Here is a 27,159-nt window from a genome sequence, read left to right on the forward strand (position 1 = left end):
CATCACACTGTCTCTTCTTCAAGAAAAGAAGAAAATCAAATTTCAGATTATGTGGTAGAAGAAAGGAGTTTTTTTTTCTTACTTGTTTCAGTTCTCATTTTTCAGAATTTCTGTTCTATTGGGTGTTAGTAGCTACCCCTTTCACCAGGAGAGATTCTTCTGTGTGTGCATGCATGAGGCTGATGGCAGTTATGTGTATTTACATACACACCTATAAAATTTATTCCTTTAGGCTATCCATTTTCTGAATGGGGAAAAATTACTTAAGCACACAAACAGCATAAATTAATCATTTGTACCCAGCAAAAGAAACATGCTCGAGTATGTCAGATAGAGCTCTCACCAGCTTAAACACTCATTTTCAAATGAACAGTGAACAAGTGAGCAAGCCTGACAGCCCAGATTCACCCACCAGGCAGATTTATACAGCTGCATTTTATACAATGCCAGCATTTTACACAGGTTAGCAGACATCCAACTGCAGTCCAGACTCTGTGTAGATTTTGTAAAGCATCCCCAAAGCCATCTGGAATTTTCAGAGGAAAAGATTTAATTTACAGACACACGACCATCTTTTTATTCATCTCAACTGAAGACGCCCAAGTGAACTTTACCTGCTCTCTACTAATTCCACATAGGAACCTTTCAATGGTATTGATAGTAATTAAATAATGATAATACATAAAAGTATTTTAAAGCTGTTTTCCCCCTCTTTGTGATGAAGTATCAAGATCAGTGATTTTAAAATCAACTGATTCCTAGAGCTGGAAAACCAGTAAGTCCCTAGGGCCTTCACACACTTCTGTTAGGACTTCACAATTTCTTCTACCATTACCAAGGAAATTCTCAGCTGCTGAAGCATGTAACTGAATGTGTTTAGGTTTCACAAGCATTGGATCACTGCCACAGGCAAGAGTGTCCCTTGGGCCTGACTCACCAAGATTTAGTCCCTGCCCTTCCAGTACTGTTCCCCTCTTGGTAATGGGCATGCTCCAGGGATTCATCTCTCCCAGGACAATGTATGCGTCTGCAACCTTCACTCCCAGTGGACATGTCCTCCACAATGTTGTTGATGTATCTGCTACTGGTTCCAAGCAAATATAAAGCAAACTTCAGCTGCTTTAAATGCGAAGATAAGCTTTTACTCATAGCTCTAACTGAATCCAAGCTGAGAATGAAAAAGCCACAGTTCATAGATGTCATGAGGAAACAGCTAACAAACACTCCTTGGAGCCATAAAGTAAGATAAATACATTTAAATTTTGAAAGAGGTCCTGTCATAACTCTCCAGAAGAATACAGAAGAGCTGCAGATGGACTGAAGAGATTCACTGCTGTATGACACAGAAACGAAATGCAGAATCTTTGTTTACCTAGGCCTGTGGTCTCTAAGTACCGACTTTTTAGTACGTTCATTTCTTGACTCAAAGTGAAAATGGGAATTCACCCTTTTCTCTTTTTTTCCTGCCCAATGTGCAGATGGGGCACATTTTCTTTCACTCCATCAATCCCTGCCCCCCCCACGCACAAGCTCGCGTACATGCACCTAGCCAGTGGAAAAGAAAAAAGGGTTACTCATTAATCCATTCTACAAAGCTTTCCAAACTGAAATGGGTGGGTTCTCCATCTCCAGCAGGGAGCAATATATAGGTAGGTGCAGAGCTTACCTGAGCACAGCTCAAACTGGAGTGTTACACTTGAACAGCACAACTTTGCTCCTGGCACATTTTAAAACATTACTCATCAGGATGAAGAGGATGGTTATTTTCTGCATGTTTTTCTTCTGCTCCACTATGGTGCTGACTGCAGCTTCACCCAGAACAGTAAAATACAGACAGATTCAGCAGAAAATTGCACAGTTAGAAACTATGGTGAAAGATAAGGTAAGTGATGGTATTTGTTATAATATTGAAATTGCTTTCAAGCCTTATGTATTGCTAGTATGTATCTTGTGAGGGACATCACTTTCAAATGTTAAAACTTTTCTAACTTAGATTTGTTTTATTTCAGGATGCTGAATTGCTGCATACACCAGAAAACCCTGTGGTGAGACTGCTTTAACTTTTTTTTCATAATTACATAATTTTGGTTTTGTACTGGTTTATTCCATTGACAAGTGGAAGATGACTTCTTCACATCTCTGTCCTAGTACTCTTAATGCAAGCTAGACTGAATAAGAAAATATTTTTTAAAAGTTCCTTTTTCTGGATATTTAATGGCAGAAGTGTTTGTATTTTGGCATCACAATTACTATTTTGCTATTGTATGCGTATCATAACCCACCAACAGATCCAGAGTTGCACACAGTCCATCCTTTAATTAAGAAATAGTGCTGGGAGTAAGGATTCATACAAGAGCCAGACAAGCAGCAGTGCTTTTGACAATGCAGGTATTTGGAGTGGAAGTGCCTCCAGCTGCCACGAGCTCCAGCATGGCTGAGCTGCCCCTCTTGTCTTCCACTGCAGCCAAATGGCAATAGTGGCACTGCAGGGCAATGTCACTGTGTGCCTCCTCTCATGTGCAGTCACACTGCTCTCTCTGAGACTAGTTGTGCAGGGGTTGTGCTACCAGCAGGAAGACAAAACTGCACCTGCAAATATTCTCTTCAGTTTATAACTAGTTAAAAATACAAGAGGAGCTCTCTATGAATCCCTTTTAAATACAGATACTTATTTATACATTATTTAGTGCTGATACTTTGCATCTTCCAGAGTTAAGATCATCTTATATACAGTGAGTCACCAAGTCTGTGCACTCTCAAAAGTGGTAGGAGGCAGGACATACTGTGAATTTAAATGCTAATCATAGTAAAATTATGTCTTAAAAACTTAGAGGGTAAATGCATCCATTTAACAATCCCTCAGCGTGCAACTGAGGTCTAGAGCAACCAGTGGCTATCTAATATTATATTCGTGTTATCAGCTGTCTTAAATTTTTGAGCCCTACTTTGTAGCACAAACAATTTTGATTGACATATGCTTTACTATGCTCCAAAAGCTGTAGGCATTCTTCAAACTTTATCTATTAGATTCTAAGCTCCCTTCAAAGCAGCTACAAGAAGAAAGGAAAAAAAACCAACTCACCTCATTTCACACAGGTTTTGGTTAGCCTCCTCCTAGGCTTTACTTCTGGGCACATGTTTAACTTGCCAAAAAATATACAGAAGTATGACCAAACCAGATATATTCCTTTGAATTGCTAGAAACAACTGCAGTGCACAAATTCATTGCTGGGCTTTTCCCACTAAAACTCTTTCTAACTTGTGGTGTCAAAGTGAAAAGGAGGAGATTATTAGTTGTCATTTTACTCCAGTGTTTGCCACTGCCTCTGAAACGAAGCAAATACAACTCGTGACTAATTGCTTAATGAGGTTGTTGGGGTTTTTTTCTTAAAAAAAGTCACGCTCACCTCAGGAAGGAAAACGACAGTTCACTTGCAGCTTAGGGCTTTACTGTCTGATTCTGGGAGGTCCTAAATGCCTCCTCTGAATACTAGAGAAGACAGAAAATCTACATATTTAAAAGGTATTAAGTTGATACAAGTTCAGCTTCTGATGAAAAACATGTAAAAAACATCAGTAAGCTAACAGTAATTGTCACCAGGAACCAAATCAACGAACTTTTCATCCTACAGGGTGACTAAAATATTTATCAGTGTGCCAAAATAACACTCAGGGTGATCAGGTGTCATCACAGCCTGGTGAAACTCAATTTAATAAAAAGTCACTCACATAGCTGCATTTCAAATACCAAAATATTTGAAATTGTTTTTATTATAACCTGCTCATGCCAGATTTGCATTTGGTCTCAAATATTCAGTCAAAAAACTAGTTATTATAACATTTAGAATTAGGTAGTTTATCCCTATCTGTTTTGGCTTCCTGGAGGTTCCTTTGTGTGGACTGTTAGCCCCAATTCACTCCCACACAATTTCCTTCTACCCTCAACAATCAAGTATCGCTTCCTTTGAATAAAGAGAGGGTAGAGGACATGGATTCAAGGGAGAACAGGCTGAGGCTGAAAAAGCAGTGTTAAGGCTGAGGTGATTCCAGCCTGGAGAGCAAACGAGCTCCCTTGCTGGTGGCTGGCACTGCAGCTGAACTGGCACAAGGCTGATGGGCCCCGGATCTGTATCTCACCCCGCTGATCGCTAATTCCGGAAGCGAGGGCTCTATGGGCTCATCTGTAAAGCTGGTTTGACTCAGATGCAGAGTACTGCTGCCAACTTCCTCTGATACGAGTATTTTACACGTTTCTAGCCCCCCCCAGACATTTCCACGGTCTGTGCTCCTTCATGCCTCATCCCCAAAATGCCCAGCCCATGACAACCTGCCAGGCCCCACAATCCTTGCCGTGCCCTGATCGCTGGCTGCCTCGCCTCTAAGTGACAGCTCAGCAAAACAGAAAAGGCAACACAGATGAGAAATGCTGGTTTCTCAGCTCAGCACGGATGAGACCGAAAACGTTTTCAGTTTCAGCTGGAAAATCGATCTCTTTAAAAGACGAGTAGTGTTTTTTTCCAGTAAGCAAAGCTGGTTTTACGGTAAGGATGCTTGAAACAAACATAAACGTGTGCCTTCTAAGGAAAATAGAATGTTTTATCTGACCAACAAAGAATGTTGCTAGTAAAATTTGCTATAAGCAACATCCATGAAGGTTGCCTTGTCTTTGCCCAAGGAGCAAACTGCAGTGACATATCATTGGGTAGCAGTTGGTATGCAAAACAAGGATGATGGTTTTGAAGCCTTTCTGCTATGTGTGATCCGCAGCTTCCTTCTTCAGAAAGCAACTTATATTGGCTTCAGTAAACACTGCTTTTCTTTCTCTGTTGACTGCTAGCTTAGTTTTGAGGATAGTTTCTGTGTCATTTCTGATGCTATCATGTAAGAACATTGCAACTGTATTTGAAAACAAGCAGTTCTATGTAAATTCTAATTATTAACTAGGCATTATTAGAAAGGGCACAAAAATTAGGAAGAAAAAAGTATATTCCCACATGTGGCACTGAGAGACATTTGCAATTTTTTAAAAAATAAAATGGTTGTGCTTTCGTTGGTGAAAACCTACTACACAGGTAGGATCTACTCTTCAGGACTGTTTTCTTTCAAATGCTCTCATGATTAATAGCCAAGTGGAATTCATTTTGTTAGGAAATACTTAAATAATTAGGCAAGAACAGCCAAAGTAAAGCCTCAATATCACCTGCATATCTAAAACTAACTTTTAAAAAAAACTCCAAAGGTACAGTCGAATATTCTCAGTCAATATCCTGGATACTTTCTTCTGCATATAGACCACAACCAAAAACGTGCAGGAAAAAGCGTTGCAACACTGGCTTTAAACAGTTCCTTCTTCTCTTGCCCTAGGAGGGATGCCTGTACATGGCTGTGACATGCTTCAAGAAGGGCATCCAGAAATTACAACCAGCGAGCAGCCAAGAAAATGCAAAGTTCACCAAAGCCATTAGAATCGTGAGCAAATTCACCTACAGAGACTCTGGAAAGGTAGGATTTCCTCACAGGGCCCAGAATTGTGGTCATTGCTCCTTATTCTCTGTAGCAGATGCCCCCTGCAATGATGGAATTGTAGAAAGCAAATCTGTTAGAATCTGCCTTTCATTACTTTGGAAATTCCAATGTTCCGTTTTTGCACTTTTGGGAGAAGCATTCCCTGTGACCCTAAAAAGTCACATACACGTAGTTGGCACCACACAACGTGCTGGCAGAAGGACATGGATTGCTGTAAAAAACGTGAATGAAAGGTGTAACTACTTAATTCTTTCCCATTTGAAAGGGCTTGTCTCAAAGCTTTTCCAGCTAGAAAAGGCACTGATCACAACCCCATTGATCTTTCAGTGAGAAAGCTTGAGGTTTGATTTAGGATTGTGATATGCTGTTTAGAAGTGCCATGATTCTCTTTATCTTCCAGCAGTGTGAGTCTACATGTGATTCTTATGAGAAGAAAACCCCCAAAGAATTCTTGAAGAGCTTTGCAAATCTAATGCAAATGGTAAGTACAGAGTTCATTCCTCCTGGGTGCTTTCTGACATTTTGCAAACCATTGCAGGCATCCTTATTTTACATCCTTACTAACAATGTGTTGTTTTTACAGCTATTCCAGAACTAATCTAGGACACACCAGAGCTGAAGGCTACTGAAAATCTACTTTTTAAAGCAGACACTATGTTATATTTAAGATGTGAAAAATGTAAATACTTCCCAGTGCTATTATTATGTGTTCTCTGTGTGTGGTAAGTGAAAAGCTTCTCCCAAAATATTAAGGAGTCTTATTTGGACGGGTATTTGTAAGATAGACGTTATTTTTTAATTGATTCTAGCCCCGCCTTACAGGGAAAATTAAATTCTAATTTCACAAAAATAGGCTCTTGTAAGGGACTTAACTGACTCCCTTATGCTGAACTAGAAATATGTGAGATGGTTATTTCTGTATTTTTGCTTTGATCTTAACTGAATCCCATGCAGAGATTTCTGCAACTTTTTAAAGAAAAATTAACAGAAAAATGATCAGGGGCTTTGAAACCTCAAAGGAATCTGCTTGGACTGATCCTTATTTACAACAATACCACACACAGAGCTTTATTTATAAGTTCTTAGACTGCATCTGAGTTAACGATGGAAAAATATCCTGCATTTAACTGCCTTCTCAATACTGGAAAAACATTTACAAATCATACTGTATGGCTGTGATTAACATCTTGAAACTAACGGCACATTTGCCATGGGATTCAGTAGGGAGGATTCTGGGGGAAATCCTGCTTTGGAAAATGGAATTTCATCTACACTGCTCCAGCTTAACATGATAGATACAGCAAAGGCATGACAGGCTGGTACAACCAGCCACTGCAAAACATGCAATAAATACAGTAATTGATGATTAGTCAGAGTGAAACAGCTCTAATACATATTGCTTTTTCTCAGAGGACAGCATTTACTCTCATATTCATGTACAATTAACACTATTCATTCTCTCTCCTCCTGATTAAGTTTTCTATTTATTATTTTTTTCTTTAAAAATCTGTCAAGTTTTTTGCTATGTGGAAACCTTCCTGTACAGCTCCTGAATCCTGAATGTTTCTGTGGATCTATGGCCAGAGATACCATTGAAAATTTTTAAAATGAAAGTGAGTATCACTGCACTTAAAACTAGTTTTGGCAGCTTAATTATATACCACCATATTCTGCTTGCAAGGATTCTGAACCTCTGGGTTCTTCCATCTGAGCAGTAACCACAAACAGATATTAGCCCCACATGAGGAAACCAATCTTGAAAAAGAGCATAAAGCCTTCCAGTAAAAATTAACCTTTCATCTAATTTTCTCTTTACTTAGTAGAAATGTGGCAGAGAGAGGAAACTGGAAAACTGCATCTAGTGTTAGGATGGAAAATAACAAGCTTAGTTACCTCCAAAAATAATGAGGTAGTATTAAAAATATTTCCATTCCTACCAATGTCGTTGGCCTAAAGGAAAACTAATACAAAAAGCTTTGCTGCCTTAACATTTTCACTGTCCTGAAATGTGAACTTCCTCAAAAATGTACATCAGAAAGAGGAAGGAAGATCCTCAAGGCAGAATAAACCAAGTGACCTCTCCTTGTTTCTGGTGATGGTCATTTTGATTTAGAACACCTTTTTTTTTTCCTTTTTTTTTTTTCTGTTTCAAAACCTGCTTTTCCTCTGTGTAATGTTCTCGTACCTCAATGTTTCCACATTACTGCATCAGAATTAACATTCTAAAAAAGAACCACAACGCACATGTAAGTAATCAAAGTACTGAGTTTAAATGATGTTCTTTCTGCACCTTCTATCCCCGTTTCTCTGACTCGCCTACCCACGAAGTCACCAATCGGTGAGCACTATGCAAAGCTGCTGCTGCAACTGTAACAGTTTTTAAAGTCCCTAAAATTCCATTCCAGAATTGGATAAAAGCAACTGGGAAAACATTGAAGCATGTCCTGCAGTGGCAGCATACCTGCTGATGTTTCTACATTTGTATTTTTATGGAGGGGTTTTAGTTGAATGTCTTTATCATGAATTAATCAAGTTTTTTACATGAGTCCTAGAAGGACAACCAATAAACTAGCACTTGTCATGCAGCTCCATGGCATATTTGCATGTGCAGGGTTTTGGAGAAAGAGCTTTATTTTTGTACAAAAAATACAGTATGTATTTCTTTATCTGTAAATGTCTTTTCCAGTAACTTGCTAAGTGCATTGAAATCAGTGTTCTAAAAGAGCCTGTTAAAACCCTTGTTATGCAGACAAAATACATATTGATTAGCAATCCTTACAAAGCATTGAGAAGCAACTTTTGTATCTGGGATGGACAATGTATGAATGAAAAGTAATTTCCTACAGGAATGTCATAAGCTAACTAGGTACTCCTGCCTACACTGCAGCAATGCCTGGATTTTGTCCAAGAGGCAGCGTGTAATGTAGTAAGTAACGCACCTATTATTGTTTGGTGAGTTGCTTCACTGTTTTTAACTATGGATTTTATCACACCAAACTTAGTGCTAAGGCTTATTTTTTCTCATTTTAAACACAATATCCTTGTTTATTAATGGAGGTTATTTCTGGTACCTGCAGAACAACTTAACTTAAAACGTTCACTTGTAGTATTCAAAAAACTAGTGGGGAAACTGCAACAAATGTAACTTTGGAGGGTTAATCACTCTGAGATCTTGCTGAAAACTGAAATTATTGGACAAGCCAATCCAGCTTCCTGTGGAGAGTCTTAATCACAAAATTAGCACAGCTGATTTTGGCCAAGACCTCACCTCTGGGCAGTGTCAGCACAACCACTGTGGGCAACTCTGTGCAATTCAAATACGCTTTATGATATATGATTTTTAAGATGTGTGGCCTTGCACTCACTCTCTCACTTGTCAGAGTGATCAAAGACTGAGTGTATTATTCAGGGTGTGCTATTTGAAGAACAAGATGATGAAGAAGAGGAAATCTGTACAGGACAAACCAGTGTTCAAGACTACATCACCTTGTTCTGCAACAGTGTTGTCAGAAGGAAAAATGAAGATGCTGCAGGAGGAACTTGTGACCTTAGGAAGGACCAGATATCACAAATCTAAATGTGTACACCCTCTTGCCTTATTTCCTTTCACGAGATGAACTCTCTTTGTACTAAGTGCACTCTGCAGAAACAATGTGTGTTTCATTAACAGAGTACATCATGCAAGCCATAAAAGCTCAATACCTCCCAGGGAGGCTTTGCAATATATTTATGATTTTAATCATAAGTGCCCTTTGTAGGCACTTCGAGATGTGTTTTAGCATGGTATATATACAATTTCATATATTATTTACTTTTCCTGAGAGGATTCTTTATTTTTATACCAATTGATTAATCTAATTTAATTATTTATTGCATTTCTGTAAAGGGAATGTTTATACTAAGGACTATGTGGTCTGATTAATTTATATGCCTGAGATATTAAACAATTTTAGTTAATACCATTTTCTCTTGTTCTTTTCTTCAAAACGGTATTTTTTTAGTTATCTGTGTGAGAACTATTCCCTGTGCGTTTCCCAGCCACCTGTATCACAGACCTGGTTTGGAGTAAATTGTCCTTGAGTATTTTTGTAGCTCACCAAGTGAGATGAGTCAGACTTGACTAACAGTTAATTCTGGATGAATCCCAGTATATCCACACGTATCTCGTGTGCAAAGATAGGAGGGATCCCTCCACCCAGTGGGAAAACCCACGGGGAATAGTTCTCACTACAAATAGGTAACTACAAAACTTCCCTACAGTGTTCTGTGCTTTGCACTTGTGCTGATGATCCATGTCATAACAAGAGCAAAGGTGATAGAGAACATCTCCTACTCAAAACATCTTTGCCCAAGCTGCTGCTCTCCGTTGCTGTACTGCCACCTTTTGATGGCAGTTCGGAAATGCAGAGCAGTTCCAGACACAGAACAACCAGGCTGAGTATCACTGTCATGTCAGTGAGCTTTGAGATACACCACAGACTATAACAACTAAGTTCTCCACTTCCCATTTAGCTTTCCTCTTTGCACAGCCGAAGGTTCAATTGCGTTGCTGCAGTAACATCACGAATACCGTGTTTAAAAACATCCCTTATCACACCAGTTAGGCTCTTCAGCAGCTCCTTTCCCTTTTCAAGAGGATGTACAAACGGATGCTGTGTCCACGTGTCCCTTCATTAAGTGTCTAACAACCTATCAGGAGTTCTGCTCTTTTTAGACCCTTTGTAAACAATCCTCTTACTTTTAACTCTTTCCATTTTTTGAAGATGACCTGATTATTAAACTTCTCTACTGTCTCCTGTCCTCTCTCCATGCCCGCCCCCTGGTTCTCCATCTTCCTCCCATTCTAATTCCCCACACTTGTTCTCCCATCCCCAGTTCACTTTCTTCCTCCTGTTACACTTCCTCCAGCTTCCTTTCTGTTATCAGGGAATTTTCAAACACTCAGATGGGGCAAGATCGTCACCTGCATGATTCCATTAAAATGGAAAAAGAGTTGAACATAATGCTAGTGGTCCGTATAAAGTTTAGTTCCTTATGATCCACAGGAGAACATCCTGACAACAAAGAGGTCAAATATTTTCACTTCTAAGCCAAAGTAGTGAGGCAAGCACTCACAAACCAGCTGCAACAGGAGATACCGTGGGTTTCATATCAAGGTTATCACAACAGATCAGACAAAGGCTATGATAGAGCAGCTCTCTCCATCCTCCCTTAAATCCTTAAAAAAATGTAGAGACAGTGAGCGACAAAGGGGTCAAGGGCAATGCCAGCTGATATGAGGACAGGATCTGCAGGGGGTGAAACACAGAAAAGTGATGGAGATTGGCACCCCAAATTCAGCACTTCATCAAACCGAGAAGGAACTCCAAGTTTATCACTGCCTTTATGAATGGCTAAGAAAAGCACCAGTGTAGAAAGCAGATCATTGCACAAGAGGGCAGCAGGCAGCTGAGAAAGGAAAGATCTTCACTCTCCTCCTTTTCCTCCTGACCCTGCCCAGCTCATAAGAAATTAATCTACAAACCCGCCCATCTGGGGAAACACAGTTCAAAAAGGGGACTCAACTAAAAATGCTCCCATTTCTGTGTTCTCTTTTACAGGCACATTTCAAATGCCACCTACTTAATAATTTCTACTTCTTTCTGTATTCTGTTCTTTGCCAAACAATTTACTCCTCATTCATTTTACTCCTCCCTTCTACCTTTCATCTCTCCTTTAGGGAAACCACTTTAGTTATGCCTAGTATTTACAACTCTTGCATTAACACCAGACAGGACAAAGCACTGGCAAATCTTGTCACCTTATCTCAGAGGTGCCATTAGGAGAGGCATCACCTGAAAACAAAGAACATGCAAAAAAAATTGGAACAGGATCTGTGCCATTCCTGGAAGATTTACACTTCCCTTCAGCATGGAGAACTTGGCTCACTTCTAAATTGCTAACCTAGTACCTGCAGATGAACAACAGTTCCAAGCATTCCTTATGGACTTACTGCCTTTCCCCTTAGATGTTCCACATCCTGTAAGACAGCTGTGACACTCTGCTGCCCCCCTAATTTACTTTTATCAATTCTTCCCATTTCCTGTTTTACACCCTGCAAAGAGCTGGACAAACACCAGGTAACATATGGAATGCAGCAGGTGCAGCTGGAGGTGGTGGGAAAGGTGTAGTACAAATTCCCAAACACATAAGTTGGCATTAAGAATTTTTTTATGGCACTGAAGAACAAAATACTAGGAACCTACTGCCTAAAGCTCCTTTTCTACCTGCTGCACTGGGCAGGGTTGGCTCAAACAATTCCCACTTCTTCCCCCTACCAGTCCCTGACAGGTGCATTTTTTGAAGGGAGAGGGTGAGGAGGAAAATTGTACCTGCTCTGGGTAAGTCCTCTGACCCAGACTCTCCCTTTTAAAACATGCCTTTGTGAAGGGTAACTGTTCTTCATCAGAAGACTTCCCTTAAAAAGATGTTGTACAAGGCAAACTCAGAAGCAGACTGGATTGGGAGTTTTTCAATGAAAGCTTTTCAAGGGAAGAATAACAATTTGTTGAAACTAAAACTTTACAACTTTCACTGCAACAGTCTACAAGACTTCAAGCAAAATCCATTTCTCAGGTCCAGGATGGAATTTCTGTTCGAAACAAAAGCATGTAAACAAGAGCAGAGTGCAGGTTTTTGGAATAGGAAGTGATTGTTGGAGTTGGGCTCCAAACCCTGCTCTGCTTGGTTTGGCTTCTCTATTGGGACACACTCCACCAAGGTGCCAGAGGAGATGCCTAATCCACAGGCTATTGATGGCTATGGATCAGTCTCACTCTCTCTTGAGTGACTTTTCACTAAAACAGCTGAAAGTTTTCAACACAATTTCAGAGTGACACGAAGGGAAATAAAGGTCATAATTGAAAAAGTGACACTTCTGTGAGACAGGGAAATATCTTCTAGCTAGTTCTATGTGGGTCTCATATGATTTGTTTCAGTGTTTGAAATAAATTCTCCAGCAAATTTCCCCGTCTGACACATATGCCTTTTTTAGGCTTTAAGAACAACTTAGTGGGCAGCAGAGCAATAAAGGTCAGATGCAGAGCAGCAGAGGTACACAAATACAGTAAATCCCTCTGTGGAATAAAAGAAACCGTAGGTTGAAAAGTCACTGGGAGAACAAAGATGGATAGTAATCTCATTTAAAACGTCTCCCTCCGTGAAAGTTTCTGTATGAGTACTGATCCATCAATAACCCATTTCACAACCAAAAGCAGCCAGGGTGCTTTCCCAGGCCCCACAGATCTCCTTATTTTCCATCAAGACAAAGCACCAACACTACAAGTTCACTCCAGCGAAACTGCTCTGTACCAACAGTCAGATATCAGCAGTCACATGGCTTTGGATAATTCATGCTCAGTTTTTCAGGTAAAGAACAATGATTCATGTCTTAAAATATATAACAAACATATTTTAAACTCTCTAAGACAGATACATAGCCTCATATATTTGTAAAATGCTATTTTCTAATTTGTCATCATAAATTCCATTAAAATTCCAGTTCTTTCTGTTGCTCTGTTTGAATGTTGCTTATATATAAAAAGTTATTGATTATATTTCATAGTCAATTGAAACTTGACTGTATTTTTATTTATATATTTATATATATAAAATATTGTATTTTTATATATATAAAATAATATTCAGACTTTTAATATATATAAAAAACAATTCTGACAGCAACAGCTTTCAGCTGTTAACGGTGACCAACCAAAAACTGGCCATGTTGATGGGCTCTAGCACATAACCTTAACAGGAGTCTGAGAGTGATGGGATCTCAGACTTTTGATACCCAAAATCATACCAGAAGTGGCCCATCTTTTTATTATTATTCACACAGGTTTGATTTGGTTTTGCTGCTTTGCAATGTAACAAACATGGAAACAGCTTCCCTGTTACTCTATACTTCTCCCTTATTTTGCACTGCATGGGTTTCAATTCCCGGCTCATCCTGCAAGATTTAAATGGTGTGAGGAGGTCCTCTTCAGCGACAGCAGAGGGATGTGGCCTCAGGGAGAACACAGCCCACACCTTGTACCTGACACCCGGCCTCAGGCAGCGGCCAGGGGAGGAGGCACCAGCAGATGGGGCCTCACAACAGGTCCTGTGTCACCTCCTGGGGTTTCCTCAGAGCCACACACTGGCCCAGCCCCAGCAGAAATGGCTTCCTCTGCACAGCTCTCTGCACACTGCTCACAGCACTCAGTGTCCCTGAAAGCCAGCAGCAGGTAATTTCAGTTTTCATCATTATCAATTTCCAAAGTACCAATTCACCTAATTTTAAAAATATTTTTATTTAAAAAACCCCAAAACACAACATTAATCACAGGGAAAGCTTACAAACAGCAAAGCTCTTTTACAAGAAATCCTTCAGCGAATATGACTAATGCACCTGTACTTTTTAAATATAATAAAACTTTGAGTCAAGGCCAACTCATACTCTTGCTCTGATTTTTTTTCTTTTGTTCTTTTGTCCTTACAACCTTTCAACCATTTTCTGTATGGAAAAAAACATCAACTTAGTTTCTAAACACAAGTAAAAGTCCTTTCACTTCTACTTAGAATTCAGGATTCTCACAAGTGCTGCAGTGCACGAGGCCCCACACAATCCTTTTATCTACAGCAGCAAAGGAAATGCTTTTCACTTTCAGGGCACTACATAGTAGGTCTGGAGTTTTCCCAAATACAATGATCTTGAACTTGCTGTTTGTCGGTTTGGTTTGGTTTTTTCCCATCTCTGCTCCTACTGATTTGCAGAGAATGTCCAGGCACACAGAGATTTAAAACAAACACTTGGATCTTTGTGTCCAAATTCTACAGGTGGAAAACAGGAAAACTACTACTAACTGTCCAATTAACACTGACATGCAGGAGTTGGGTATTATTACAGAACACCAAGAATTACAAACTCCATATACAGCACAAACTTCAGATAATATTAGTATTGGAGTTGTCAAAGAGTAAACACAACTCCTTTTTTAACACTGGCTAGCTACATGGCTACAGGCCTGCTTGGTATTTCTATCAGCTGTTTGGCAAATACAAAAAAAAAAAAAATTTCGTTTCACTTACATAACTTCCAGTTTAAATATTAAATTAGGTGGCTTAAATAATTTTAAGTTTCCCATAAATAAAATAATAATCCTTACAGATAAAATGAGTGAGAAAATGAACATGTGTACATCTGTAGAGTTATTAACTATGCTTCTGCCAATATTTCTGCTTCATGCTTTACATCAGAAATTTCTCTCCCACAGATCTTGGTTTCGCTCTCTGTTTTTTCCTTGGGCATTTAAGTGGAACCTTTTGACATTTTTGTTTAGCCACATATAGGTAAGGGTTCTGGAGGCAGTAATGATACTGCTGTATAGGATACATCACAAAATACACATCACAAAATACAAACGCCTCAGAAAATAGTCCCCCAGTTTTTTCTGAATGTAGAATCTAAATGTACAGACTTTCATAGATACTGGAGAAAAGAACCAACTGTAAAATTTTACATGGATATAGAAACCAGCATTAGGGAAAAATCAATTAGCCGCATGGCAATGCAGGAGCCAATAGGAATAAAGAAAATTACTTTTTGGAATGGAGAGATGCTCTGGAGATGAGTATGTTTTTTCAGAACTACATGTCATCCTTCCTACTATTATTAAACCAAAGTGAATTATTTTATCACCAATTCCATTGGGGGGAAAAAAATGAGCCAAAATCAGGAGACAGATGTATAAGGTAAGTGTTCTAAAGCTGTACATCAAAATGAAGAAATTCATCAATGCAAATCAGTTCTTGGTTTCTCTGAGATCAGGACTGGCACTGGATTATTCAGAAGGAGGCACCAAGTTCTGCAAAACTCAGCAGTGAAATTTCACTCTCATTTACTCATGAAGATTAAAGCAGAGTCAGCAACATCCCCAGGCACGGGGGAGGCAGTGTCATAGCCAGAATGACAACATGGGAGCCTCTGAACCACAGCCCTGCTGAAGGTCACCACTTTAGCACCCTAGGAATTCCTACAAAACCCCATCAGGATTGGGCAGAAAGGAATAAATTAATGTACAGTCGTCTAGGAGAACAAGAAAAATTTAGACTCTATAACCCAGCTAAAAAACCAGGACAGGGAAAATCCTGAATTACCACAAGCAAAGATCTACTACACAGTGTAGGGGGAACCCCTATGTTCTACCTATGAATCACATTTGTTAATAATGAAATTATAACCCAAACCACAAGAGGTATTCTGTATACTAACTTTTTTTTGTTTGTTTGTTTGTTAAAAAGATAGCAAATGGGGTCAGAATTGCTATTGTTTCTCATGCTGTAAGAGCAATCTGTCTCAATCACACAGGCTTTGCACATTAAAATTTTAAGATACCAGGAGATCAGTGTTGGAAGATAAGATTTGCAACAATAAGTATTTGAAATCAAGCAAAATTTTAGACAGATGTTTAAGTCAACGAACATAGAATCACAGAATATTTTGGGTTGGAAGGCACCTAAAAGATGCCTTTCAAGTTTCAACCCCCTTGCCAAGAGCAGAGACACCTTCCACCACATCACATTGCTCAAAGGATAATAAATGTGGAAAAAAACTAACAAAAAAACCCTAAAAAAACCCAAAAAACCAAACCAACAACAACAACAAAAAACAACCCACAACCACCACAACAACAACAAAACTCCCCTTGTACTACTTCCCTTGTACCTTCATGGCACATCCTTCATATGTATATCCACTTCCTAAAGAGCCTCCTGAAATGACAGCCATTGAATAGTGTGACACAAACCATGATCTCTCATTTCACAGAAAAATGCACTCAATTTTAAGTGCTGAAAGATTCAAGCTGAGAAAACTCCAGCTGAAATCTGATTAAAATTTCCACTATGTGCCATTTCTACATTTCCTTTACCCTGTGCTTTATCAGCTAAGATTTCTCAGCATAACTGGGTTCTTCCATGAATCTGGCAACATTGCCCAAGGCTAGGTTTAAAGAGGGGAAAAGCAGGGAACTCTTCTGAAATTTTTAAGCCTCAATCAGTGTTTTCTAAGGAGAGACATTTTTTAGTTTGGGAGAAAATGCAAACAAACAATCTACCACAAGCTGAAAGTTTCCTGATGTCACAATATGCCTCAGGGAAGTCTGCACATCTCTTACTACACCATTTTTTCCCCACATAAATCCAAATCACAATTGTTCCAACGTGACCTTTGGTCACTTCTAGTCACTTCTGCGGTTTTTGGCAGAAAGCGCAGTAATTTTGCTATTACACCTTCAAAAATGGAAGAGGTGTAGTAGGACTCAATAAAACTCAGTGGTTCATTTTCATACTTCCTAAATAAATAGGATTTTAATAGTCAGAGATTAGTCATCATGCTTAGATGTTGGCATCCTAAGAAGTGGTATCTTCCCAAAAACTCCTTCCTTCTATCCATTAGATACTCTTCTTGCCTCTACTTCTTTGCATTAGGAAAGTTGGTCAGTTAATTCAGCAGTAAATGTTCTCTTTTCCTTAAATTATCAGTATTTTTAAAAGATTTTAATGTCTAATATTGTCAGTTGATATAAACTCCCCTTTACAAAGGGTATAATGACTTGCCTCTGCCATCAGGGGAAGTAATTTTAAGCCATGAAGTGTTTTACCAACTAAAAATTCCAAAACAAAAAAACATCTCACCAGAAAGAGAAAAAAGACCACCAAAACCACACAGAATTCTATTAATAAGTTTCAATTTTCACAGGCTTATGCTAACAATGGCTAATTCTTATTACTCCATAACCAATAACTCCATCTTGACAGGATCATCAGCATTAAATCTTCTTAAAACAGCAAGATTCAAAATCGGAAAAAAAAAAAAAGTAAAAAGCATATTATATCAAAACAATCAGAAAATCCTTTGAATAGGAGATGTTTCACAGCAATAATGCTTAATTTCCTTCTGGAAATATTAAGAGCTTTGCCTGGGGCATTCAAAAGCTGCTCAAAGCCTCCTACTTTGAATGGAAAGCTGATTGCCAGAAAAGGCTTCTTGAAATCAGGGATTAGGAACCAGTGACAAACGTTTGGTACTTTATTTCAGTATCTGGCTCAAATCTTTACACCTCAACTTAGAAACAAATGGCTTGTGTCAGGTTGGTCATTAAAGGCTGAAAAAAGAACATTTTGCAATAAGAAGTAATTATATAAATTCAGCATAAATATAGAAGCAGTTTTCTAGAATCAAAAGAGTAACCAAATCGCACATTCACTTCTCTTTCTGTAGCCTAAATCTGACAAAAAATACACTGAAAAGTCATTTTATCATTATTGTGATAATGCATAGTAGCAGTTTCATGTATTGAGCATCTAAGGTGTAGGAAATCCTCTACAGGAAATCCTCAAGTGTCCAAGATGTTTGTTTGTATTTGAGGAGACACCTCACTGGGGTCTCCATCTTCACAGGGCAGTGGAGAGGCTGGTGCTGGACCCCTTCACTCTCATGACCAGGGACAGGACTCAAGGAAATGGCATGAAGCGAACCAGGGAGGTTTAGCTTGGATATCAGGACAAGTTTCTTCCCCAGAGGGTGGCTGGGCACTGGAACAGACTCCCCAGGGAAGTGGTCACAGCACCAAGTCTCACAGAGCTTGGGAAGTGTTTGCACAATGCTCTCAGGTACATGGCATGACTCTTGGGAATGCCCTATGCAGGGCCAGGAGGTAGAATTGATCCTAGTAGCTCCCTTGCAACTGAGGATATTCCATGACTCTGTGATATTCATGGGCTACCTCCTGAATCAGATTGAAATCCTTCACTTTTCCCTTCTCCACAGATGGAAGGTGCAATTATGCTACCTGTTTTCATATGGGTTTCTGTTGGTCCATCCCATTCTCTTCTCCCACCTTTGTCTCTCCCCTTCCAGAAAGCAACACCTTAGCATTTGGATGCAAATGTCACTCCATGGCCAGCAGCAGAATTAAGTGATTACAGGAGAATAAACCATGGTCATTTTCGTACTTGGGTCCACAACTGGTGTTTTCTGTGGTTAAAAACAAACTTCTCACCAATCACACATTTGCTGGTCCCCACTCTACCCCCTGGAAGCCTCTCATGTGCTTTATCTCTGACATGCCAAATCCAAAACCTGCTTTTCTTAAAAAGTTTGAAATTGAATAGGCACAAAATGACATTTTCAGGGATTTCTTGGCTCCTGTTCACTGATATCAAACCCTTTATAACACTAAAAATTTTGAAATGTGATCTTCTAAGCGCAGGGGGACCAAATGCTTACTCTCTCATGCATTTCATTATGGAATATATGACTGAAGTTGCTGTGATGCTCTTGCCACCAATAAATCACTGTCAATCTTTCCTTCAGCGAGACATGGAAAATGAAAAGTACAGTAATCTGAAGAATGGTGGGAAGACCAATACCCCAGCAAATTTCTCCGTCGCTTTTGCTTCCACTGCCAAATTTGTCATGAAGAAAGTCCAGAGATCAAGTGAGAACCCAGCACTAAAATTTCAACCTCGCTTTCCATAGTAGGTTCTACTGACCTTCATATCTGGCTATTGAAGCAGCAAATCATCCAATACACCTTGTAATTGTGTAATTTAAACTTGTACTCTGTGGTTTAATGGACTTCTCCTATTCTATTAAGACTGCAGAAACCAAAGAGGAGTATAAACTCTAATCAGATCACTGTGGTCCCTTATGAAACCTCTAACTACATGATCAAAGTTTCTATTTCCTGCACTTTTTAATACTAGTGAGCCAAAGTAAATGGTAATAGATATGATGAGGTCACAGACCAAATGGTTTTATGGTATTTGGGTACATTACCTCACTCTTCTCAAGGTACATTCCATTACTTCAGAAGAGCAAGACTGAAAAATCAGTCATATTCTTTCTGCTACTGTGCTGTTCAGTCTTGCCTTGCTGCAAACTGCCTCCAGAGCTGCAGAAAAGTAAAAGCATCTTTCCCAAACTCCAAGTCTTGATGTGCAAGACTTCACACCTTAATCCTGCTGAACACAAGTCTTCTAGGAATTATTATTACCTATAATTGCTCAGTGGTGTGTTCAATGTCATGTGACAGCAGCTTGTGTCCTTCTGTATTTATACAGTGAACAGACAGGATGTGGATTTCACTGGTCACGGCTGGGCATTGTTATAACGTGGCTAACAATAACAGTGCATGCATTTAGACAGGAAACATGTTCTAGGTATTAAGTGTTTCACACCTCTTGTAATTTTGCCACCCAAGAAGTATCCACTGGTTTGGAATTTAATACCCCGTTTCCTAACTGGCTGAGTACTGCAGAAACTTACCCTCCCCATTCCAACACAACCCAGGAAAAACCTGCTTCTACCAAGATCAATGGACTTTCCCAGAGCCTTTCATGATGCTCTTTAGGCACCAAAGGGAAGCACCACACCACTGTGATGTCTGGTTTCTCCACTGAGGCTGACACGGGTGCTACCCCAATCGTCCAGATCAGAGGTGAGGTAGAACACCCATCTCCTCTGCAGCCCACACCAAGTGCATTTCCTTTCTGAGAAAAGCAAGCTGCAGGGGTGAGGGTGACGCACGCACAGGACTCGCTGGGCTACGGGGTCATGACGTGGCTGGGGCAGACATGCAGTGCTAGGGGCAGGCACTTCTAAAGTCACCACAGGGTTTGAATTATGAAATGCTCTTACCATGTTGCATAAATTTCATTATGTCTCACACATATTACTGTGTGAGACCTCGGGCAGGGTGTAAATTTAGCTCTGGTCCCTATATAGATGTTCTTGTGCCAAACCAACCCAACATAATTTTTCTACACATGAAACACTTGTGTTGACTGGTTTTGAAGACTAGACTTTGAACTAGAGATACTGAACTGCTCTGCCTAATAGGAACAGATGTAAACTCCTTAAAACCGTCATTTTTAGTAGTAAACAAACGCATTACAGACACCTAAGAAATTCAGCTTGTCTACCACAGCATTTGCATTAAGACCAAAGAGGACGCTCCTCCACTTATGTTAATAAAATTATTTTCAACATGAATAGAAGGGAAAGAACCAGGAACACTCCTTAGTTCTGAATCCCACTGGCACAGAGTTTTCCTAGAAAAAGATTTTTTTCTCCAGCTTTACATTCAAATTCACATCATGCCAGGTCACTGGTACGGAAATTTGCCCTTGTAATCACTAATAAATTTGCATTTGCATTCATTATTTCTGTGGGATATCCCTTAAAACTCTCACTCAAAAATAAAGCAAATAGCAACTTCTAATTGTTTTTGGTGAAGAAAGGAAAGGGATGCAGTCTCCTCATTTCCAAACAACAGCAGAGCTTCCCAAGGCTCAGGCAAGGGCAACAAACACAATCAAATTTCTGTTGTTTTGTTCAGCAAACAAAAAAGAGGCAATTCTTGTGGACAAAGTTCCATCTAATTTTGAGTGTTGCAGCACAGGCAGACAGGAAGATTCACCACCTCTTCCAGTACCAGGACCAAAAGGTAAAACCATCAAATAAACCCAGTAGGGCCCAGGATCAAAACATGCAGAGCCACAGTAGGCTGATGTGTAGAACCTGTCAAACATTTGTGCTGTGAGTCCTAAGAGTGGTTCAGGGAGGTACAGGAGTATTATACTGGCCTTGGGCAGTGGGAAAAACAAATCAGTGTGGGCAAGCCCCTGGTGTTCCTCAGGGAATTCCACACAACCAGCCTGAGGCAGGAAAAGTGAGTAAAGGACAAATGGCATTAAGGGGACTTGGAGAGAATAGGAAGAAGGTCATGACAATGCCTGCACAAAACTGAGAGCCAGCCAGCACTAAGGGTGCACCTCAACACCTTTAGTCCCTATCTAGTGACAAATCTAGGCCATCTGCTGAGCATGTGTACTATCACAGCTTTCAGCAAGGCAAGACAGGTTCTTTCCTTGTGGGCTCTTCACATCCTGAGCGGTCATAGCCTGACACTGGCTTTTTGACCCAGGAGGGCAGTTTTAACTTGGAATTTATCATACCTTTCTTAAATCCAGATCCTGAGAACAGCTTGGCAACAACCTGGCTTGTCAGTGTATGTACCAGCCCCTTTTCCATTGCAAAACAATAATATTAAAAATCAGAAATCTTTTGCCTTTGGGCTTTCTCTTCACTTCTCATCCCAAAATGAAAACAAGCATTCTTCTAATTTGAGCTACCCAGAGTAACTGGCAGACATCACTTTCTTTCCAGCCACAACAAAGCATTTTTTCCTATTAAATTGATCAGGATGCTCTGATTTGATTTCCTCTTTTCAGGACATCTCCATTTTGCTTTCCCTCACGGATTTGTGCCTCATCAGCAGTGCACTTGTATTGGTCCCTCCAGTTCTGCACCTAAAGAGAAGTGTGAACCAAAACTAGCAGAGGTTAACACTTGTATTATTTTGTGGGTACACCAAGAATGCTTTTAGCAGGTTTGGTGCACATTGTACTAAGAAGAAGCTTGTAACTAAAGTTTTGGCAACACTTCACTGCAGAGAGAGCCTTAAAGAATCCATTTGGATGTAAAAGGAAAACATAAGTAAACAGGACTAATCATCCTTGTAAATATATACTGGACCTCCTGAAGATAGACTATTCCTAGACAAAAAGAAGCCAATCAGAAAGAAGCCAATCTGTCAGCCAGAAATCTTGCAACATTAAACTACTTCCTCGGTAAAGTCAGCACACCAGCTTAACGTACATTACATCCAGCCCTAATTCTCACCCTTTACTGACAATCAACCTTCCCAACTTTGCATTCAGCCATAACTCTCACAGTAATTCATCATATCATTCAGATTTGCAATCACACCAAATTGAACCAGAAAACAAAACCACCAACTCCAAAGTTCATAATCTTGTAAAATTACTTCCTGAAAAGTAGACTATAGTGACATTGAACACCAGGGCTCCCCATACCTTAACTAAATCCACACCTATTCAACAATTACAGACTAGATTTTTAGAAAGATGAAACTCGTGTGTCACACAGCTTCTAAGGACAGATTAAAGCTACTTTCCACAAGGACAGGCTCATTTATAACTAAAATATTTTTTTATTTTTAAAGTAATTCCTCTTGATGTTGGTCCTTTTAATGGAAGATTACATCAGACACTGGCTTTGTGAAGAGATTCCCAATTGTCAACTATTTCCATGTCCAATTTAGTCAAGCCTCCAAAACCGAAAGTCTTTAAAAAATCTCCACTGACATCCTTGCAGGAAAAAAAATCACTCTAACAATTACTCACTTTGAGGTTGGGGTTTTTTGGCACTTGCTCCTGAAATAGGAGCAGGGACAATATTCAACTAGCTACATCCATTATTCACTCCTACATTTAAATACTAGTACGTTAGGGAATCCACTGTGCTTATCTGGAAACTATTCTACTTGTAGCAACTATCAAAGAGATGATAAAGACTGAGAAAAGGCTGAAGATGAAAAGTGGTAAATGTCTCCTGTTGATGGCTTAAAATCAAATGAAAAACAACTGTCACTCTGTTTGCTGTCACTTTATTCAACTCTTCAACATTTTTCCAAGAGTCTCCCTACTGAGCAGAATAAGAATATTAGTTTCTCTTCTACAGGTTATTGCTTAAAATGCTGAGATCAGCAAGCAGAAGCCAACCTCTGTTCCCCCCAAGTTCTCTGAAACACACCTAGAAAGTGTTAAATCAACAGACCATGACCAAAAATTGGTTATCACTCTACTGACAGTAACCCTATATTGCAATAGGAGTCTGAAAAAAACCTGCACATGAACTAAAGTACAAACCAAGACATTCACTTCAACTGAAGTGAACTACTTTGTTCTGGAGATTGAGAAAGGAGGCAAACACCTTGATCAACAAGATGCCAAGTGCTTCAATGAAACCACAACCTGTCCCCAAAATCCACCAGTCAGCAGGTTTGCAAGGGCAGAAAACTAAACAAGAGACAAAACAAAAAAAGAAAGAGGCAAGGTTTCAGATTAGAAAGACCAGTCTTAACTGAGAGGAGTCAGATCCTATGTAAAAAGTTTTCCAGACTTTGAAGTTGTACAGGTTAGGGGTTTAGTCAGTGTGTGTCATTTACTTTGAGTCACTTTCTAAAAGAGAAAACCAGTCTTTATTCTTTAAATTAGGCATAAGTACTATCAAATGTATAAACAATCCACAAAACAAGAATCTTCTCCCTTTCCAAATCCCTGGCCCATAAACACCATTTCCCTTTAAAATATGTGGTTTACTGCTAATTAATCTTTCTTAAAGGCCTTGCCTAAAATTTCAAAGTGTGTCTTAGAAGCTGTTCAGGCAGGGTGCATTTCCTTACATTGTTGTTTTAGCATAACAACATGAACTTTGGAGATAAAATGAGAGATAAAGCAACCAACCATTCCTGATAGCACATTAAAACCAAATTAAAAAACCCACCATGTGACATGATCACTGGTACCTGGTCCCAACACTTTCTAAAGGCAGTATTTTTCCAGTTGGGCATTTGTAGCACTGCTTTATCCTCTGCAATTCCAGGGCAATTTAAAAGAGCAACTTCATTTCCTGTTAAAATGCAATCAACTCTGGCGAAGTGAAGTTGGAAGGATTAAATCAATGAATAAAACCCCCAAGTAATTCCTTGCCCAGTAATAAATATGAGCACAGACTGAGCATAATTGAAAACTGACCAGCACATCAAGCTGTGTGTGAACATTTACTGAGGGTTTGCTGTTTCTCAGCTCATCAATACATTCCAAACCATCTCTCCCACAACTGGTACATCCAATACAAATGGTCAAAACAAAATCTGTTTTTTTCTCCAGCTGGACCACAAATCCTGCAGCACAATATGAAGCAGAAATGAATCACTCAAACTCCTGGGCACAATTTATTAAATGCTGCATATTAAGATTCTACCCTCCTGCCTGGATGTGGAAGCCTCTTTGGTCTTTGAAAAGAATGAACAGATAAAGAGCTGATTCCAATTACATCTAGACTACAACTGAAGTTACAATTTTGTACACAATTTTGTACAGACCTGGCTGCAAACTTGCTGAGAAGTTCCAACAGAATGCTCAGGCTTTTTTTCTAAGTTCTCCAAGACCTGAAAAAGAAAACAGTAGGAAGCTGCAGAAAAGGTGACAACCCAGTGGCTCAGCAGCTTACCTCATTACGAAATGGCTACCATCAAGAATAAATACAAGATACAAATACAAGGTGCCAGAAAAAGTTGCACAAATATTACAGTATTGCACGCTCCAATAGCTACTAGGACTTGTTTATGACCAGAGACACGAAATGTTTGTACTTCTTTCAAAACCAGAAATTAAGATGTTCTCTAGGGCTGGGATTGCACTGCTAATTAGCATTGAGTTAATGATTAAGGGACTGGCACACACTAATAAAAACAATGATAGTAATGGCTGCATTTAATCCAAGCCAAAGCATATTCTAACCAACTTCCAGCAGATCCACATCCCCTCTGATTGAAGGATCAGAACAGGTAAATGTGAGTTTCCATAATGCAATGGTGGGTGAAATACCTACCCTCCCAATCCTGCACATCCTAAATGCCACAAAACTTCAAGCAACAGCAGGGTGCAAACCAGAATTTATTCCACACAGCTTCAGCAGCTGAATTCACTGAGCAAAAGAACCGTGCTTCACATGTCAGAACCTGTTGGTTCTGTTCACATAATGTCAGAATGTTGGGCAGCAGGGGGAGTATTTGGATCAGAACTACACTCAAAATTAAGGAAACCATGACTTTTAAACACTTTGCATCCCAAAGCAATCAGACAACAGACACATGAAGCAGAAAAGAAAAAACAATTTAGCACTACTATCCATGCCAGAGTTCAGTGTCAAATGACTGCCTACTGTCAACTTCAGTACTCTGATACATACCACAAGATGCAGTGGGTTAGGTATCAGCAATAAAATCTGTAAACATTTTACAGTGGTGCATTTTCATTGTAAGCAGCAGAAAAGTGAAAGTTGCACACAACAAAAAATGAGTAGCATTAAGATGAACAGCAATAGAAGGAATAGTTTATCATCCCCAAACAAGGAATTCTGCTGGATTTTTTTTCATAAATGTTTCAAATGTGATGCTATAAAGACTGATCTAGGCACCTAAGCTTACAATGCCTTTGTGAAAGATGACAGGTAAAAAAAACACCTTCAGACAGGAAGCCAACTTTCTTCCTGTTGTTTTATCAACAATTACTAAGATTAGAAGGCTTCTTTCTTCTTCAATAAAGTAATGAGTAAATGATACACCTTTAGGATAACATTTTGTATGGCAGCAGTTTATTCTGTGGCCTATTCTATGGGGGAGGAGGACAGCATAGGGAAAAAGTGTTTCATGCAGGAAGCACAGAAAGAAGCTGCCAGAATTAAATGTGGGCCCTTCTTACAGCAGTGAATATAGGTAAAATCCCTCTTGATAAAAGTTCCAAAGTGTCATCATGGGAAGAAAATCAAAAGTAATGGTTCTTGCCATACAGGTAGAACATGTGAAAAAATGTGTAATATAACCTCTTCTTCAGGACGCCCCCATCATTTTCCCCCCCTAGAAAGAAGAGTATAAATACACTAAACAGCTTAATGACAACTTATCAGCTCTCACCATCCATCCCAACTCTAATATTGGCACCCAGATAACACTGACATGATGTGCAAAGTCATCATCTTTGGCTGTATTGCAGCAATTCTCCTGACTGCAGCTTATGGAGCACCTTATGAGAAGACTAAACTATCTCCTGCTACAAAAGCGGGACGTCTTAAAGATGCACTTAAGGATTTAGAACTTTTGGAAGGCATCGACAACGTAAGTGATGATTTTCTTCTGTCTGAAGATTCATTTGTATTTGGTTTTTTCCGTGTAATTTTTTACAGAAAAATTAATTTTTCCCCCCTTCTTCTCTACAGAATTTCCTTGACTTTTACACACCAAATGACAAATGGGTGAGTCTGAATTCTCTGTTCAATTTTAATTCAATTTAGGGAGAGCAATTTTTTAAAGAAACTTCTGCTTTTGCTTTTTGTCTCAAGCATTAAAAGGTTAACATAGAGTATTGTCTCATTGCCTCTATGCAATAAGTAACACAAAATGAATAATTTGTATTCTTCCTGCTTAAAACATGCTTTAATTCACAGGAAAAGAAAAGTGGTTCATGAACAATTTCAAGATGGTATAAAATTTGCAGGAGGCAATACTGTTATGTTAACTCTAACAAAGGAACAATTCTAAGAATGAAAGAAAGAGATAGATGTTTGTAGAACATCCAGACTTAGAAAAAGATTATAGCAGTATCTACATGGAATCTCCCACATTTTACCTAAACTAGAGGCAGAGCCACTGGTTGGTTCTGTTTAAGATGTAAGTTTTCTGTATTCCATCAGTGATGAAACTCAGTTATGCTCCACTTAATTCTCCTCACGAATAAAACTTAACCAAACCCTTCTGGATACTTAAGCTGTAAATCATGTTGTATGGCATGGAGTCAATATCTGAGACTTATTCCCACAAGAATACCATCACTGTGGTCACCTCTCTCTGAAACACAAGCGCATCAGCGCGCAGAGTGTTCCAAATACAGCTCTACTGC

The 27,159-nt window shown here is 39.3% G+C and overlaps 1 protein-coding gene across 1 annotated transcript; it reads left to right on the forward strand.

Annotated features, from left to right (window-relative positions):
* The first annotated feature begins 1,688 nt into the window (after nt 1–1,688).
* Nucleotides 1,689–19,090, forward strand: IL21 (interleukin 21). Its single transcript, XM_066318466.1, has 5 exons — nt 1,689–1,882; nt 2,010–2,045; nt 5,365–5,502; nt 5,927–6,007; nt 18,926–19,090. Exons 1-5 carry the CDS (start codon nt 1,748–1,750, stop codon nt 19,088–19,090), a joined length of 555 nt encoding a protein of 184 aa, XP_066174563.1. The 5' UTR covers nt 1,689–1,747.
* Nucleotides 19,091–27,159: the final 8,069 nt, after the last annotated feature.

Source organism: Sylvia atricapilla, chromosome 4, assembly GCF_009819655.1.
Source record: "Sylvia atricapilla isolate bSylAtr1 chromosome 4, bSylAtr1.pri, whole genome shotgun sequence".
In the NCBI taxonomy this organism is placed as follows: domain Eukaryota; kingdom Metazoa; phylum Chordata; class Aves; order Passeriformes; family Sylviidae; genus Sylvia; species Sylvia atricapilla.

Bases quoted from the DNA above. Each gene is read 5' to 3' on its own strand.
- IL21 (XM_066318466.1), top strand. From the start codon at position 1,748: ATGAAGAGGATGGTTATTTTCTGCATGTTTTTCTTCTGCTCCACTATG. The intron at 1,883-2,009 runs GTAAGTGATGGT...GTTTTATTTCAG, and splicing joins AAACTATGGTGAAAGATAAG to GATGCTGAATTGCTGCATAC. The intron at 2,046-5,364 runs GTGAGACTGCTT...CTCTTGCCCTAG, and splicing joins ATACACCAGAAAACCCTGTG to GAGGGATGCCTGTACATGGC.